The following is a 13,543-nucleotide window of genomic DNA, read 5'->3' as shown; positions in this document are numbered from 1 at the left end:
ATGCGTTCAGGCTGAGATTGCTGGTGCTCCTTGTGACGATGCTGATCCTGCGGCTTGCTGCTGCGCTTTTGTTTGGAGTGCGACGATCTGTTTGGCGTCCAATCATGTCGGCGGGTCAGAGGTCAGCATACGTTCCAACGCAGGCTCCTTTATGCGCGTGATGAGCGCACTTACCTCGACCTTCTTCTTCTCTGTCTTCTCGGTCAGATCCTTGATCTGTGTCTCGACTCGTTCGCTGTCATCGTGTCGCAAACAGAACAGAAGTCAGCGTCAGCCCACTGTCGTTCCTGCTCATCTTCGTCGCCCCTTGGGTGTTGATAACTCACATCTCGCCCTTGATGAATTCGATGCGCTTCTCGACATTCGTCTTGGCCTCGACCTGGTCCTGCTTCACCAGCACAGGTCCGATGAGCTTGTACACTTGATTGTCGTCTTTGAGCTTGCCGAATTCTTTGGCCACCTGTTCGTTCTCGCGCAGCTGCGAGTCGAGCTGCTGCCTCGCCTCCACGGCTGTCTGGAAGGCTGTTCGTCGTGCAAAGCGGCATTCAGATCGTCAGCAACAGGATCGCTCCGACAGTGTTACACGCGGCGACAGATAAGCGATGCTTACAAGCTTGCAACTTCTGATACTCTGTCACTGCCGCCTCCATTGTGTCTTGTGTGTGATGCGGAGATGGACGTAGCGAAGAAGCGAACGACGGTGGTCATGGCGCGAGACCAACACCTCTCTCTCTCCAACCTAACAAGAAGCGATTTTCGGCGTGCGCTGCGCAGCTGCTGAACCCTGACTTTGTCGTCGGAGAAATAAAGTTTCTCTCGCTTCACCTCGCCTCTTTTCCTCCACTTTCTTCCTGACTCCCTTCAACATCATACACGCTCGCTAACCATGTCGGCGGCAGACCAGGCCAGCATGCCTATAAGCAGCAATGGAGCGACCGAGGAAGCGAGACTTTCAGCGGCGGATAAGGTGCCCAACAGCCCCTCGTCCGCCTTTGCAGCCCTCTCGCTGTCCGACGACCCCTCCTCCTCCTCCTCCGTCCTCACACCGACTCATCTCGCAGAGCTGGACTCCGCGACCGCCCTCGTGCACGCCCTCGACGCCGCCCGCTCTCGTCCCAAACCCCTCATCCGATCCACCGGCCACCTCGTCGCCTCGCACCACCTCCTCTCCTGGAAAGTGTCCGAATTCGCCTATCGCAAGTCCACCTCCACAGGCTCTGAGCTCCCCACCCTCGCTCGCGGCCTCTTCACCGAGCGCATCGACTCCCCCTCCTCCTCCTCTTCGCACCGCATCGTCGTTCGAGGGTACGACAAGTTCTTTAACCTCTCCGAACTGCCCTGGGTCAAACCTGCGTCCATCGCTGCATACACAACACCGCCGTACGTCATGACGTTCAAGGAGAACGGGTGCATCATCTTCATCGCCGCTCTCTCCCCCACACAACTTGTCGTTACATCCAAACACTCGCTTGGTCGCAACGAGAATGCCGAGATCAGCCACGCGCAGAAGGGAGAGGAGTGGTTGCGCCGCCACCTGGCCTCGGTGGGGCGGACGGAAGAGGAGCTGGCGGCCGAGCTGTGGAGGAGAAACGAGACAGCAGCGTTCGAGCTGTGCGACGATTCGTTCGAAGAACACGTTCTGGCGTACAGTGAAGCGCGATCGGGCCTGCATCTGCACGGGTTGAACTCGAACTCGGTCGACTTTCGAACCCGGGGGATGCGCGAGGTGGACGACTTTGCAAAGGAATGGGGGTTCATACCGACACGATGGCTCGAGCTGGGCTCGCTCAAGGAGGTGGAGAGGGTGACGTCCGAGATCGAGCAGACGGGCGCATGGGAGGGCGAGGCTATTGAAGGCTTCGTTATCCGTACGCACATGCCCGGTGAGGAGGAGATGGAGAGGTTGAAGGGGGAGAAAGGCGTAGTGTCTCCGCCGTACAAGGCCGGACAGGCGTGGTTCTACAAGGTCAAGTTCGACGAGCCGTACCTGATGTATCGGGATTGGAGGGAGTTGGCGCGCAAGATGGTGAAGGAGAAGGCCGAGTGGGAGGCCAAGGTTGCCACCCTTCCTTCCTCATCCTCGGAATCTACCTCAGACGCACCGACACCACAGCCCACCGAACCTGAACCCGAAGAAAACGGGGAACCGACTTCCAAAGCAGCCCTCAAGCGCCAGCGCAAACAACAGGCCAAGCAGCACGCCGCTGTCGCTGCTGCCTCACGAACCGCCGCCATCGCCTCCGGCCTTCTCCCACCCCCACCTCCCAACCCTCGCTCCTCCCGCCCCGAAACAGCTCAGTTCATCCAATGGTGCTACGACCGACTCTACGGGACTCCCACCGTCCCCGCTCAACCCTCTCTCTTCGCAGGTCTTACGCAGAACAAAGGCATCATCGCCATGCGTACCGCTTTCCTCTCGCACCTCTCCACCCTCCCAACCACCTCTTCCCCACCAGAGTCGGCAGAGGACACGCGGGAGTTCACCAAAACCCTTCTTGTGCCAATCGCTGTCCCCGGATGCGGCAAGACGATCCTCGCTCTTGCCCTGTCGCACCTGTTTAGCGTGGGACATGTGCAGTCGGACGAGTTCAAAAAACGTACCGGCTTTCTCTCCGCGCTCGAGAAGGATCTGCGAACGCACGCGGCAGACAAGGGGTATGTGTTGTTTGCGGATAAGAACAACCATCTGTTCCAGCATCGGGATGAACTTTTGTCGCTCGCTTCGACTTTGTCCACCCCGACTGCCGGGGGGGTGGGGAAGGGGAAGGCAAAACCGGATGTGGGAAGGGTAAGGACGATTGCTCTGGCATGGGAGTTGGACAGTCTACCGTTGAACACGTTGCATCGCATCTGTGCGGCTCGCATCGAGCGCAGGGGGGACAACCATCAGACCCTGATCGCCGACCCGGACGCGAGCACGCTGAGTGGCATGCGATCGCACGAGGTGGTGCTGTGGCGATTCTTGGAGGCGCTGCAACCGTTTGGCACGGGTGGACGGGGCGAAGGCGGGGAAGGGTGGGGTGATGCACGGTTCGATCAGGTGGTGCGGTTGAAGGTGGGGGATAGTGCGGGGGAGAATTTGCGTAGTGTGATCGAGGCGCTAGGGTGGGCGATGCCGGACGAGGGGCGGCTGCGAGAGGCGATCGAGAGGGCGGAGGGGTGGAAGGTGACCAAGAAGGCGAGTGTGGTGGAAGCGAGGAAGGAGCCGAGGTACTTTGGGTTGGCTGTCGAACTGGATGTTCGCGGGCTGCTCGACTCGCTCCTCTCCACCACGACCACCACCTCCTCCGACGAGGACTTGGAGAACTTCTACACCGACATGCGAGAGCAAGGTCGACTCAATCAACGACCGCACATCACCCTCGTGCACAACTCGTCCCTCTCCACCCCCGAAGGCGACGCCAAATGGGCCTTCTACACGTCCCTCCTCTCCACCCCCACCGCGAAGGAGGCGTTCAGCGTCACCTTGAGCACGCTCCTCTACGAGCGCGGCAAGGTGCTGACCTTCCCGATCGACGCGGTGACCGCACCCCAAGGCATCGCGGAGAGCTTTCAGGAGATGCATTACCCCCAGGAAGGCGAGAGGTGGGTACCGCATATCACGCTGGCGACGCACGAGGAGGTCAGGCCGTACGAGGCGAATCGCGTGGTGAGCGAGTGGAAGACTGGCCAAGCGGCAGAGCGGGGGATCCAGGTGGTGAGGCTCAAGCAGAGTGTCACTGTGCCAGCGAGGGTGTTTGGCATGTCGTAGAGTGTGCAATACAGCACGCGAGAAGATCAAGAGACGAAGGACAGAAGACCCGATGACACGGTGTGATCGACAAAGACTGAGATGTCAGGCTCATTCGCAGCACTCAGGGGAATGAGCGCGACAAGAGCGATGGTTCGACCTCATGACGCGTGGTGACAGAGACAAGCTTCTCACGACGTTGAAAGAAGATTGCGAGCAGAGAGAAAAGGATGAATTGATCCCATGACGACGGTTGCAACTAGAGACTGTATAAGAATGCGAGGGGAAATGCGTGCGAATGAGAAGCGACGAAGAAAAGAAGAACGACGTGGTGGCGTCGGGATAGTCCATGGAAGAAGAGGTCAAGCATCAAAGTAGAAGAGCTTCTTTCTGTGCGGTTGGAAGCCCATCTGGGTGTTTCGGGCGTCGGTGGCCTCGTCGGCGCGATGCTCATGGCCGGCGTCGGTGCTGCCCTGTCGCATACGCGGCGTGCGCGCGTCCTGGCCGAGATGCTTTGCCAGGCCACCCGCGTCGAGACCCCACGCGGCGTCGTACACGTCGTGCGTCTCGCGGTCGGGGAGCTGCAGGATCGGATACGTCTTGAGCCCCGACAGGTGATCGTAGCTCCATGTGCGTGGAGGTTCCGGATGCTGTGCGCCGTCTTCTGCGACGACGTCCTCGGACGCAGGGGTCAGCGCAAGCGAGGCATCGGATCGGTGCGGGTGCATCCCGACCGAAGAGCGCGAGCGAGGAGGGGGCATCAGCGAGGTGCGGTGGTGACGTCGGCCGTTGCCCATGGCAGAGTTGGGCCGGCTGACAAAGTCACCCGATGTCAGATCTTGGGAGGACATTTCGCCGCCGTCTTCGGGCACGCTGGGTGTCGGGCTACGATGCGAGGTGACTGGCATGGTCGAGTGACGGCCGAGAACGGGCTGGCCTGTGCTGTTTGGCAGCACGCCGAGATTCATCACATGACCGAGGGGAGCAAGCTCGTCGCCCTGACCAGACCCCTGCTGTTGTCCTGATGAGTGCACACGCTGGCCGTGATGGTGATGATGGTGGTGGTGCTGATGATGGTGGCCGTGGTGATGGTGCTGATGCTGGTGACTGTGGTGATGCTGGTGATGCGGCCTCTGCGCCTGGTTGACGCATTGTCGGCTGGCGACGGCAGCAGCGTGGCCGTAGCTGATGCTCTGACGATGAGTGGCGTGATGAGGAAAGGCGGCCGACGCCGACGAATTGGGAGGCGAAGCGATCGAGGTCATGGCGCCCCATCCGAGACCCTTGGCACGTGGCGAAGTTCCGGCGCTGTACGGCACCGAGTGATAGCCTGCGGCACTCTTCGGTCTCGCAGGCGACATCGCAGCACGTGAAGCGTCCTGCGTCAAGGCGAGACTGCTGTGGTAAGGACTGCGCATCAGCGTCGGCGAGTGAGCCATCTGAGCGTTGGGACCAGGTCCGGCCTGCTGGTGAGCCGAACCAGCACTGCCAACAAACATCTGAGGTGTGTTGGCGGCGGTCCAGGCTCGGCCGGTCGAGTAAGCTCGTGCGCTCCTGGGCATCTGCGCGTACAGGTTGTTGCTGCTGCCGGAGCGGCTGATGGGAGCCAGCAAGGGGGGAAGCACCGAAATGTCACGGCTCCTGCGCTTGCTGGCCTTCTTCTGCGCTGCATCGGCGTCTGCGATCCGAGTGAAGCTGTCCACGCGAGCGCGTGCCAATCGCTGTGCTGGGTCTGCCATGCTGCTGTCCTCCGCCTTAGCTTCGGCTGACGTGGCATCGCCGGGGATGCCGCCTTCTTGCCCGATCTCGCTAACATACGCAGGGACATGACCGCGACGAATCGTGGGTCTGGCTACCAAACTCTGCGTTGGCGTCACACCTGCACTACGATCCTCCGAGGGCTGGCGTGATACGTCTGTCGGACGCAGCATGTTGTTTTGCTGACCCAGAGAGCTGGCGGTGCTGATGTCTCTTGTAGAGGAGGCTCGCTTCTGAGCGTAGGGGGGCTTGTGGCCACTGCCACGCGATGCACCGCTCTCGCGCCGAGAAGTGTGAACAGAGCCGTGGGGCGGCCATTCGTCGCTGTCATCTGTGGTGTGGAAGACATCTGACTCGTTCGGCATCGGTGCCGGCGAGGCGGTTGATCGCCAGTTGAGCCAAGCGGAGGACAGCGAGCGAAGCCAGCCGCTGCTATTCGAACCCGAGTTGGAGCTCGAGATGGACATGGCAGTCGAGTCGCGGCGCGAGGGAGCGCCTGCCACGCCGAACAGCGATCGACGTCGCACGTCGGTGGGTCGAGAATCGGATGCATCCGTGCCGCGCCGCGTACCAGGCGCATGAGGGCCTGAGGTACGGGACTGGGCAAGCTTTAGACTGCCGACAGCCATGCTGAGACCGTCCTGGTCGTCTGTGCGCTGCGAGTTCTGATCCATCTCGGAGGGCTCTGCAAAGGTGCGAGAAGAGAAGCTTTGCGACAAGGCAGAAGGACGTCGACCAACGGGTGCGTCTTGAGGCATTTGTGATTGGGACCGTGACGCATCGAGATTGGCATGTTCTTGCGAAGACGAAAGGAGCGATGTTTGTTGGTTCCTCAGGGTGATCCCGCTGGCGCCTATGAGCGTGTGCTCGCTGGCAAGACTGCGGGAGAGCAGCGAGCCTCGAGCGCCTGGACTGCCGACATGGTCGCTGAAGAGGTCCACCGAGGGAGCAGCGTGGTGCTGACTTGCCTTGTCAAGCAGCTTCAGGGGGCTCGTGCCGAGGAGGAGAGAGCTTCGCTTTTGGCGAGATTCAGGTCGGCGCGGCAGGGTGGCTGCAGGCGAGGTGGCGCGCTTCCCCTCCTCGCTAGCTTCCGGATCAGGAGCGAAGCCAGGTACGGAAAGGCGATGTGCGGATTTTGCAGTATTGTGCGAGTCCGAGTCTGGGGGCACGATCATGGATTGCCTGGGCGTGATGGCGGGCGTGGCAGTGTTGGTGGACAGGCCCGACGCGGAGCTACTTGGGTTGCCTTCGACGGTGTAGCCATCAGGCGTGGTGCCGTGGTAGACGTTGGCGTTGCCGTTTCGAGCGCCTGAGTTGGTGCGTGGCTTGAGTCGTGGCTCCCACATGCTGCTGCCACTCTCTGAGCTGGTGCCAGCTGTGCTTGTCCTTCCTCCGCTAGCTGCTGAGGATGAGCGAGCGGGGATCGACGAACCGCGGCCGGTATTCGCGAGTTGACTCATGTCGAGATTGCGAATCCTTGGGCTGTTCTGACTGGCGGGTGTCATGGCATAGTTGGGCGCGTACTGCGGGAAGTAGCCTTCGACGCCGCCATTTTCGAGACCTAGCGGCGTGATGAGTCTTCCACTGGCAGTGCGTGGCTTTTGAACGGTTCCGCGAGCGTACATGTACCCGTTCGAGCTTTCGGTAGCTGTGTCGCTGGCGCCACTCGGGATAGCTGCACCGTTGGCGCTCCCAGAGTCGACGTACTTGTCCATGCATTCAGGGCAGAGGCAGTCGCTCCCCGGTGTTTCCGCAGTGGCGGCCATCGGAATGGAAGAGACACTAGCGGTTCGTGTCCAGTGTGGAGCGGGTGGGCCTGTCCATGCTGCGGTGACAGGGGGCGCAAGTGGCTGCGAAAGGTACTGAGTGAGCTCGCCAAGACCGGAGGAACGTCGCTCGTCGATGAGGCGGCAGCGCTCGGAACAGTAAAGCGGAGTAGGAGCTTTGCGCTTGGCAGCGAGCTCGGCTTCCTGTTGCTTGAGAGCGGCGGGAGTCAAGCCAAGACCACCGAGGAAGCCACGCTTCTTTACGCGAGCCTGACCGTCGGAGGTGGTGTTGGCGTTGGATGAAGCGGCGGCATCGTTGGACTTGAAGGAGGAAGGGCCGCTGCTGTTGCTGTGGGAACGATTGCTGGCAGCTGAGCCGGGTCGTGAGTTGGATCGAGAGGCGGCAGGGCTCTTTGTGGAAGCCTTTGCTTTTCCCTTGTCATCGTGAAGCTTGGTGGTGGGACGAAGCTCGCTGAGAGCGTGAAGACGACTGCCAGCGCTGCCTGTGCGCTTGTGTGGACCGAGTGGACCTGCGCCAGCTTTGGCATGAAGACGACCGGCCGAATTGGTTCTCTTGAGGTCACCAGAGCCTGCTAATTTGGTAGCGGTGGGCGAGTGCTTGGAGCCATTGGTAGCTTTGGTCTCGTCCACAGCGGGCGGGTTGGTGTCGGACGCATTGGAAGATCCACGAGCCTTAATAGTGCCCGAGCGACTTTTGAGTGTGGTGTGTGTGGCAGGAGAGGATGTGCCTGCTGCTGTGGCTGCGTTGGCCTTGGAAATGCCCTCGCCAGGCTCGATGAGGCAATCACAGGTGAGGCAGTAGGTCTGAGTCCATAGCTCCTGACCGTCCATTTCCAAGGCAGCTTCCTCGTCGCTGCTGTCGTCTGTTGTGGTCTCTTCGTCGTCGCTGCTTTCGTCGTCATTGTTGGCAGCGGCCTGCTCTCGCAACGCCTTGAGATCTGGTTTGGATGGACCTGGGACGGCGCCAGTGCCATTCTTGGACTTGGCGATCGTCCCCGGAGGACAGATGCCCCCGAGACCAGCGGCGGGTGGCATTGTGTTGGGGCAAGCAATGGTGCGAGCCAAGTGGCAGGATTATGACAGCATGTGTAGAAGCGACCGAGTTGTCGAGCGACTGCGTGACAGAAAGGAGATTGCGGTAGGAGTGGCGGTGAGATGGTGCAGCGTCGGGATTCCAGGAGGTGATGAAGATCAAGCGTTGATGGTTGGCGCAGTCAAGGCACAAGTCATGCTGAAAAGCCGGTGTTCTAGGGTGGGTTCGGCCTGCGCAGGAGAATGACGGCAGCAATGACGGTGTGGTATGGGCGGTGGGTATCTGCGAATGCTCGTCCTTGAAGTTGTTGTGACGATGGTGGGAAAGAACAAGCGATGGATCGAATCCGTGGGAGCGGGTGTGTGTGAAGCAAGAAGGGAGCAAGAGGCGGATGGGGTTGAGGGGAAGAGGCAAACGGAGCGGTTCGAGGCTGCGAGGTTGAGAGGGAGGTCGCGTCAGATTAGGTGTGGGCTTAGCGAAGATACACACACACAGCCGCGTTGAACTCCTATCTGGTTTGTCTGTCACTCTTGTCGCTTGTCCCTATCTTGGCTCAAAGTTGCCTGCAACCGCTCGTTGTGTCCAGACTCTTCTCGGCAAGGTTACAGCCAAATGCAAAAGGCTTAGCCGATCAACACGTTTAGCAGAAAGCGCGCGGGCGTAAGAGCAAAGTGAAGAGACAGCACGCCAACGGGATAAGCGGTGCAGCTCATTGCCAAAAAAAAGAAGAGGCCGCAAACGAGAGAGAGAGAGAGAGAGAGAGAGAGGCGCAGCCCACAGGGAAAGTGACATGATTTTGTCGACGCGTTGTGTGTGGGTGTGTGGGTGTGTGTGTGTGCAGCTTCGAGTCAGGTCAGTCCAGGGCTAAGGGCCAAGCCTCTTGAACCGGCCTTCACTCGGTGCGAATGCAGCACGGAAGCGGTCCGCCATTGCGGAGAAGGCAAAAAGGCAGACAAAAGGAGCAATTTCGGTTTGGCCGAATCCATCGCCTCGCCGGCTTCTCTGTTGGTCTTGAGCTGAATTTGCCGCAAAGAAGGGTCAGGCGACAGCGCGGCAAGACCAAAGAAGGGAACACCCGAAAGCGTGTGTATGTATTGAGTGACCGCTGCGGATCACCCGGTGTCTTGCCGTGCGAGCTCATACACCCGGTAGAAGCAAGTCTCACCCGCCGATCTCGCTCAAGCCTATCGTCCCTTAGCGCCTTTCTGCGTCGATCTTGGACACGGCTTCTGAAACAGGAACAAGTCGTGCTGTCAGCGGCCCACAAGCCGAGCTGACAGATGGACAGGCTACCATGACACACAGCACAGCCGACTTTCGACGGACGAACCTCTGCTTCTCGATCCCGGCGTTCATCAGCATCCTTGTCCCGCCTCTGTGCGATGAAGATCGTCCGCTATTTCACGACAATCGGCATCCAAGGCAAGGCCCTGGTCGGCGTGGTGCGAGCGACGACATCACTCACACTGCAGCAGCATTCATTTCAAGCATCAACACCTGCGATCATGCGGCCGAGCGTGGTTTCTTAATTTGGACAGAGGGGCGCTTGCTCCATTGTGCTCGGGAGCTCAGCTCCTGGTTGCTTGCTGTGCGGAGTGGCTTGTCCGCTTGCTCGATCAGCATCGACAATGGGCTCCGATCCGAGTCTGCTTCATCCACGTTGCATCCGTGCATCCATCAATCAGCGCTAACCCGGACGAACTCTCAAATGGGCGTACAGCCTACACTGCAGCTTGATCGATAGCATCCCATGCCATGCCGTGCTGTGCATGATTTTTGATGCGACTAGCCTGCCGATTTCAAAGGAAAGAAAGAAGCCGGCGCGTCCAGGTGCCTGCTCGACATTTGACGTAAAGATCGTGAGTGCTGTCATTTGGGCCCTGAACAGATTGCCGACGCGCTAGCACACAGGCTTCTTCGAGGCCCGACAATCAGGACCATGCGTTCGACTCAGTTAGTCGCCGCACACTTCTTGCGATGGTCGACTTCCACCTCGGCCAAAGCTAACTCGGCCATCGACGTCATGTCTGACCATCCACCCACATCCTCAACCTCGAGGGTCGGCTAGCTCTGCATTGATCCGTCAAACAGCAGTCAACCAGATTTCGGCAACTTGAGCAAAATCGTCAGGCTTGACACCGGCGATCAAACCGCTGTTGCCACGAGTGTGCCGGCCCGGGATACGCAATTTGCAAGCGAGCCTCTAAGCGGCCTGTCGAAACGTATGTGCTCTCCTCGCTCGCTAAGATCACATCCGTACGCACTCGCCTTTGCGAAGGCCCCTTGCTTACTGTAAGGGCGCGCTTAGACCTTATGCATCTGCCGGCCTTCCATTCTTGCTTCTCGCCAAGAGGGCTTCCAATTAAGCTCGCGCGCACCTCTGCCTGCACCCACGTAGGCGCTCGTTCTTTTTATCCGTCATGGATCCAAGCTCTCGATCGTCTTGGCTGCTGCCTGCTGGTCCTCGAAATCGAGCATGGTCGTGCATTTGCTAGAGACACAAGAGTGTGGCCTCATTGAGTGACGTCTATGGCCGCGAAGGACGGCTTGAGCTTCGGAGACCCGAGGAAGTGTCCAAGCCCAAGCGCTCGCTCAGAAGTTGTCCATCGCAAGCATGTCTTCAAACATCCTCAAGCTCAACGGCTTGCGAAGCTCGAGGATGTGAAAGCACCCAAGCATCGGCATCCGGCACTAGCACGGATCTTCTTCCCTTGTGACAGGATGTGAATGTGAATGCTCATCAGGCTTGGTCCGCAGGCATTCACATGGGAACACAAGGGGCCCCGGATAAGCTGCACCTGCAGCCCACTATCAATGTCCACAGCCGAGCTTCATTCAGCCCAAGGGTGCTTCCGGGTTCTGGCGACCCTCGGAATGATTGTCGATTTTGGCTTACGTGTTAGATTCGAAGCATGCTCGACTTTCTTTTTCGAAGGTCATCGCAGATCTGTTGGCTCAAGTCCGATTGGTCCGAGATGCGCGACCCCACTTTGAGAAGATCTTATCGAGGCCGAAGAAATGGCAGATGGCTGTTAGCTCTTTACTCTGCCCGTCAAGGCGGGATTTTTCAGCTTTGATTGGTCGGTGATTTGGGCGTGGCTAAATGACGCCTTTTCTTCCTGCAGCTGCGAGTCACATTCGGATTAGGTCTGCAGCCTCGCCGTCTGTCTACTTGGCTTCTACTTGTCCTATATTGCTCGCTACCCCCATCTTCCTGTAGAAGCCCCTACCGCCTCGCTCGATCACAGCCATGCCACCTAGCACACATCTCAGAGGACCGCCCGATGATCCGAACGCAGAATGGATCATCCAAAAGTACGGCGGCACGAGCGTTGGCAAGTTTCTCGATACCATCGCGCAACAGATCGTCCCCTCCTACCTCGCAGGCAACAAGGTCGCCATCGTCTGCTCTGCGCGCTCTGGTCAGACGAAAGCGCTAGGAACTACGAATCTTCTTCTTCAAGCCGCTAGCGAGGCGCTCGACGAGGCCTTGACCCCCGCAGTCTCCCTCTCCAACTCCGTTGCATCACTCACAAACGGTGCCCAGACACCCGTTCACCGTCCTGGCTCTGCCTTCTCCCGCAAGTCGAGCTCGAAAGGCACCCCGCTCGGTCGTATCGAGCCTCTTAGCAGCAATGTGCTCGATAAGAAGCTTGAGCAGCTCAACCTCATTGGCGGCACCGACTCGGCCGCCAAGCAGACCAAGTCCGCCAAGAGCGACGCCGGCTCCGACTCGGAGCCCGAGATCGCCGTAGGATTCAATGCTACTGTCGACCGTATCCTCTCCGATCATCTCGCCTCGGCAAGAAAGGCCGTCACAAAGGACAGGCAGCTGCTCGAGCAGATTGAAAACGACATCACACAGGACTGCGATCGACTGCGCGACTTCCTTCTCGCGGCCAAGATCATCGAGGAGATTTCACCCAAGTCGAAGGACATCATCATCGGAGTCGGCGAGCGACTTTCTTGTCGCATTGCTGTCGGTGCGCTGCGCGATGCTGGCGTCGAAGCAGAGCTCGTAACCCTCGAGAGCATCGTCGACCCTTCCTTCTCGGCGCATGCAGTGCAGGATTCGCAAGGAGAGTTCACGCTCGACCAGGCTTTCTACGACTCGCTCAGCGAGGCATTGGGAGAGCGTCTCAAGGCATGCACCGGTGTCCCAGTCGTGACGGGCTACTTTGGCAACGTTCCAGGTTCGTTGCTTTCGCAGATCGGTCGTGGCTACACCGACCTTTGCGCCGCATTGTGCGCTGTTGGTGTCGCCGCAAAGGAGCTCCAGATCTGGAAAGAGGTCGATGGCGTGTTCACGGCAGACCCCCGCAAGGTGCCCACCGCACGCCTCATCCCGTCCATTACACCCGAGGAGGCAGCCGAGCTGACCTACTACGGCAGCGAAGTCATCCACCCCTTCACCATGGAGCAGGCTATCAAGAAAGCCATCCCCATCCGCATCAAGAATGTCGAGAATCCCACTGGGCAGGGTACCGTCATCTTCCCGGACGTCCCCGAGGGGCACGATGGGTCCGAAGACAAGCTCGTCGATGGCCATGTCGACCAGCCTCGCCCGCCCCTCACGCCTTCGGTCAGCAAGTCCAACTTTTCCGCCTGGGGCTCCTCGTCCAAAAGCGAAGCGGCACGACCCGTCATGGGCGAGCGCAAGCTGCCCACCGCCGTCACCATCAAGGACAATGTTCTGGTTCTCAACGTACACTCAAATCGCAAGACGGTCTCGCACGGCTTCTTCGCAAAGATTTTCGGCACGCTCGACAAGTACGGCGTCGTTGTCGACCTCATCTCGACGTCGGAGGTGCACGTCTCGATGGCCATGGCGGCGGGATTGAGACCACGAACGCTCGAAAAGGTCAAAGCGGACCTGCAAAAGGTGGGCACGGTCAGCGTGTTGCGCGACATGGCGATTCTGAGCCTTGTCGGCAAGCACATGAGGAACATGGTCGGTGTGGCGGGGCGGATGTTCACCGTGCTCGCCGAGGGCAACGTCAACATCGAGATGATCAGCCAAGGCGCCAGCGAGATCAACATCTCGTGTGTGTTGCACGAAAAGCTGGCCATCAAAGCGCTCAATTTGATTCATTACTCGGTGTTGGAGGTGAGCCCCAAGCCGAGCAATTCAGAAGCTGGTGCTTTCGGACGGTCGTTCTTCTAACGCTCAGAGAAGGTGACGGGACGCTCCAACAGCGTTCGGTCCCCCTCAGACGGCGCAACTCGGCAGGCATT

At 59.3% G+C, this 13,543-nt stretch overlaps 4 protein-coding genes across 4 annotated transcripts; 2 read left to right on the top strand and 2 right to left on the bottom strand.

Moving 5' to 3' along the window:
* Nucleotides 1-6: 6 nt before the first annotated feature.
* Nucleotides 7-650, bottom strand: PSEUBRA_000607 (Prefoldin beta-like protein; the record flags this gene model as incomplete). Its single annotated transcript, XM_016436214.1, has 4 exons — nt 7-87; nt 175-235; nt 327-522; nt 611-650. 4 exons carry the CDS (start codon nt 648-650, stop codon nt 7-9), a joined length of 378 nt encoding a protein of 125 aa, XP_016295181.1.
* Nucleotides 651-886: 236 nt separating this feature from the next.
* PSEUBRA_000606 (uncharacterized protein) lies at nt 887-3,751 on the top strand (the record flags this gene model as incomplete). The annotated part of the gene is made up of 1 exon (XM_016436222.1): nt 887-3,751. The coding sequence occupies one exon, from the start codon at nt 887-889 to the stop codon at nt 3,749-3,751; it is 2,865 nt and encodes a 954-aa protein (XP_016295180.1).
* A 341-nt stretch (nt 3,752-4,092) lies between these two features.
* PSEUBRA_000605 (uncharacterized protein) lies at nt 4,093-8,310 on the bottom strand (the record flags this gene model as incomplete). The annotated part of the gene is made up of 1 exon (XM_059464426.1): nt 4,093-8,310. The coding sequence occupies one exon, from the start codon at nt 8,308-8,310 to the stop codon at nt 4,093-4,095; it is 4,218 nt and encodes a 1,405-aa protein (XP_059321005.1).
* A 3,248-nt stretch (nt 8,311-11,558) lies between these two features.
* PSEUBRA_000604 (Aspartate/glutamate/uridylate kinase) lies at nt 11,559-13,472 on the top strand (the record flags this gene model as incomplete). The annotated part of the gene is made up of 1 exon (XM_016436225.1): nt 11,559-13,472. One exon carries the CDS (start codon nt 11,559-11,561, stop codon nt 13,470-13,472), a length of 1,914 nt encoding a protein of 637 aa, XP_016295178.1.
* Nucleotides 13,473-13,543: the final 71 nt, after the last annotated feature.

The sequence above is a fragment of the Kalmanozyma brasiliensis genome (assembly GCF_000497045.1).
Source record: "Kalmanozyma brasiliensis GHG001 unplaced genomic scaffold PSEUBRA_SCAF1, whole genome shotgun sequence".
NCBI classification, from domain to species: domain Eukaryota; kingdom Fungi; phylum Basidiomycota; class Ustilaginomycetes; order Ustilaginales; genus Kalmanozyma; species Kalmanozyma brasiliensis.
This window is presented reverse-complemented; position numbering and strand designations above follow the sequence as displayed.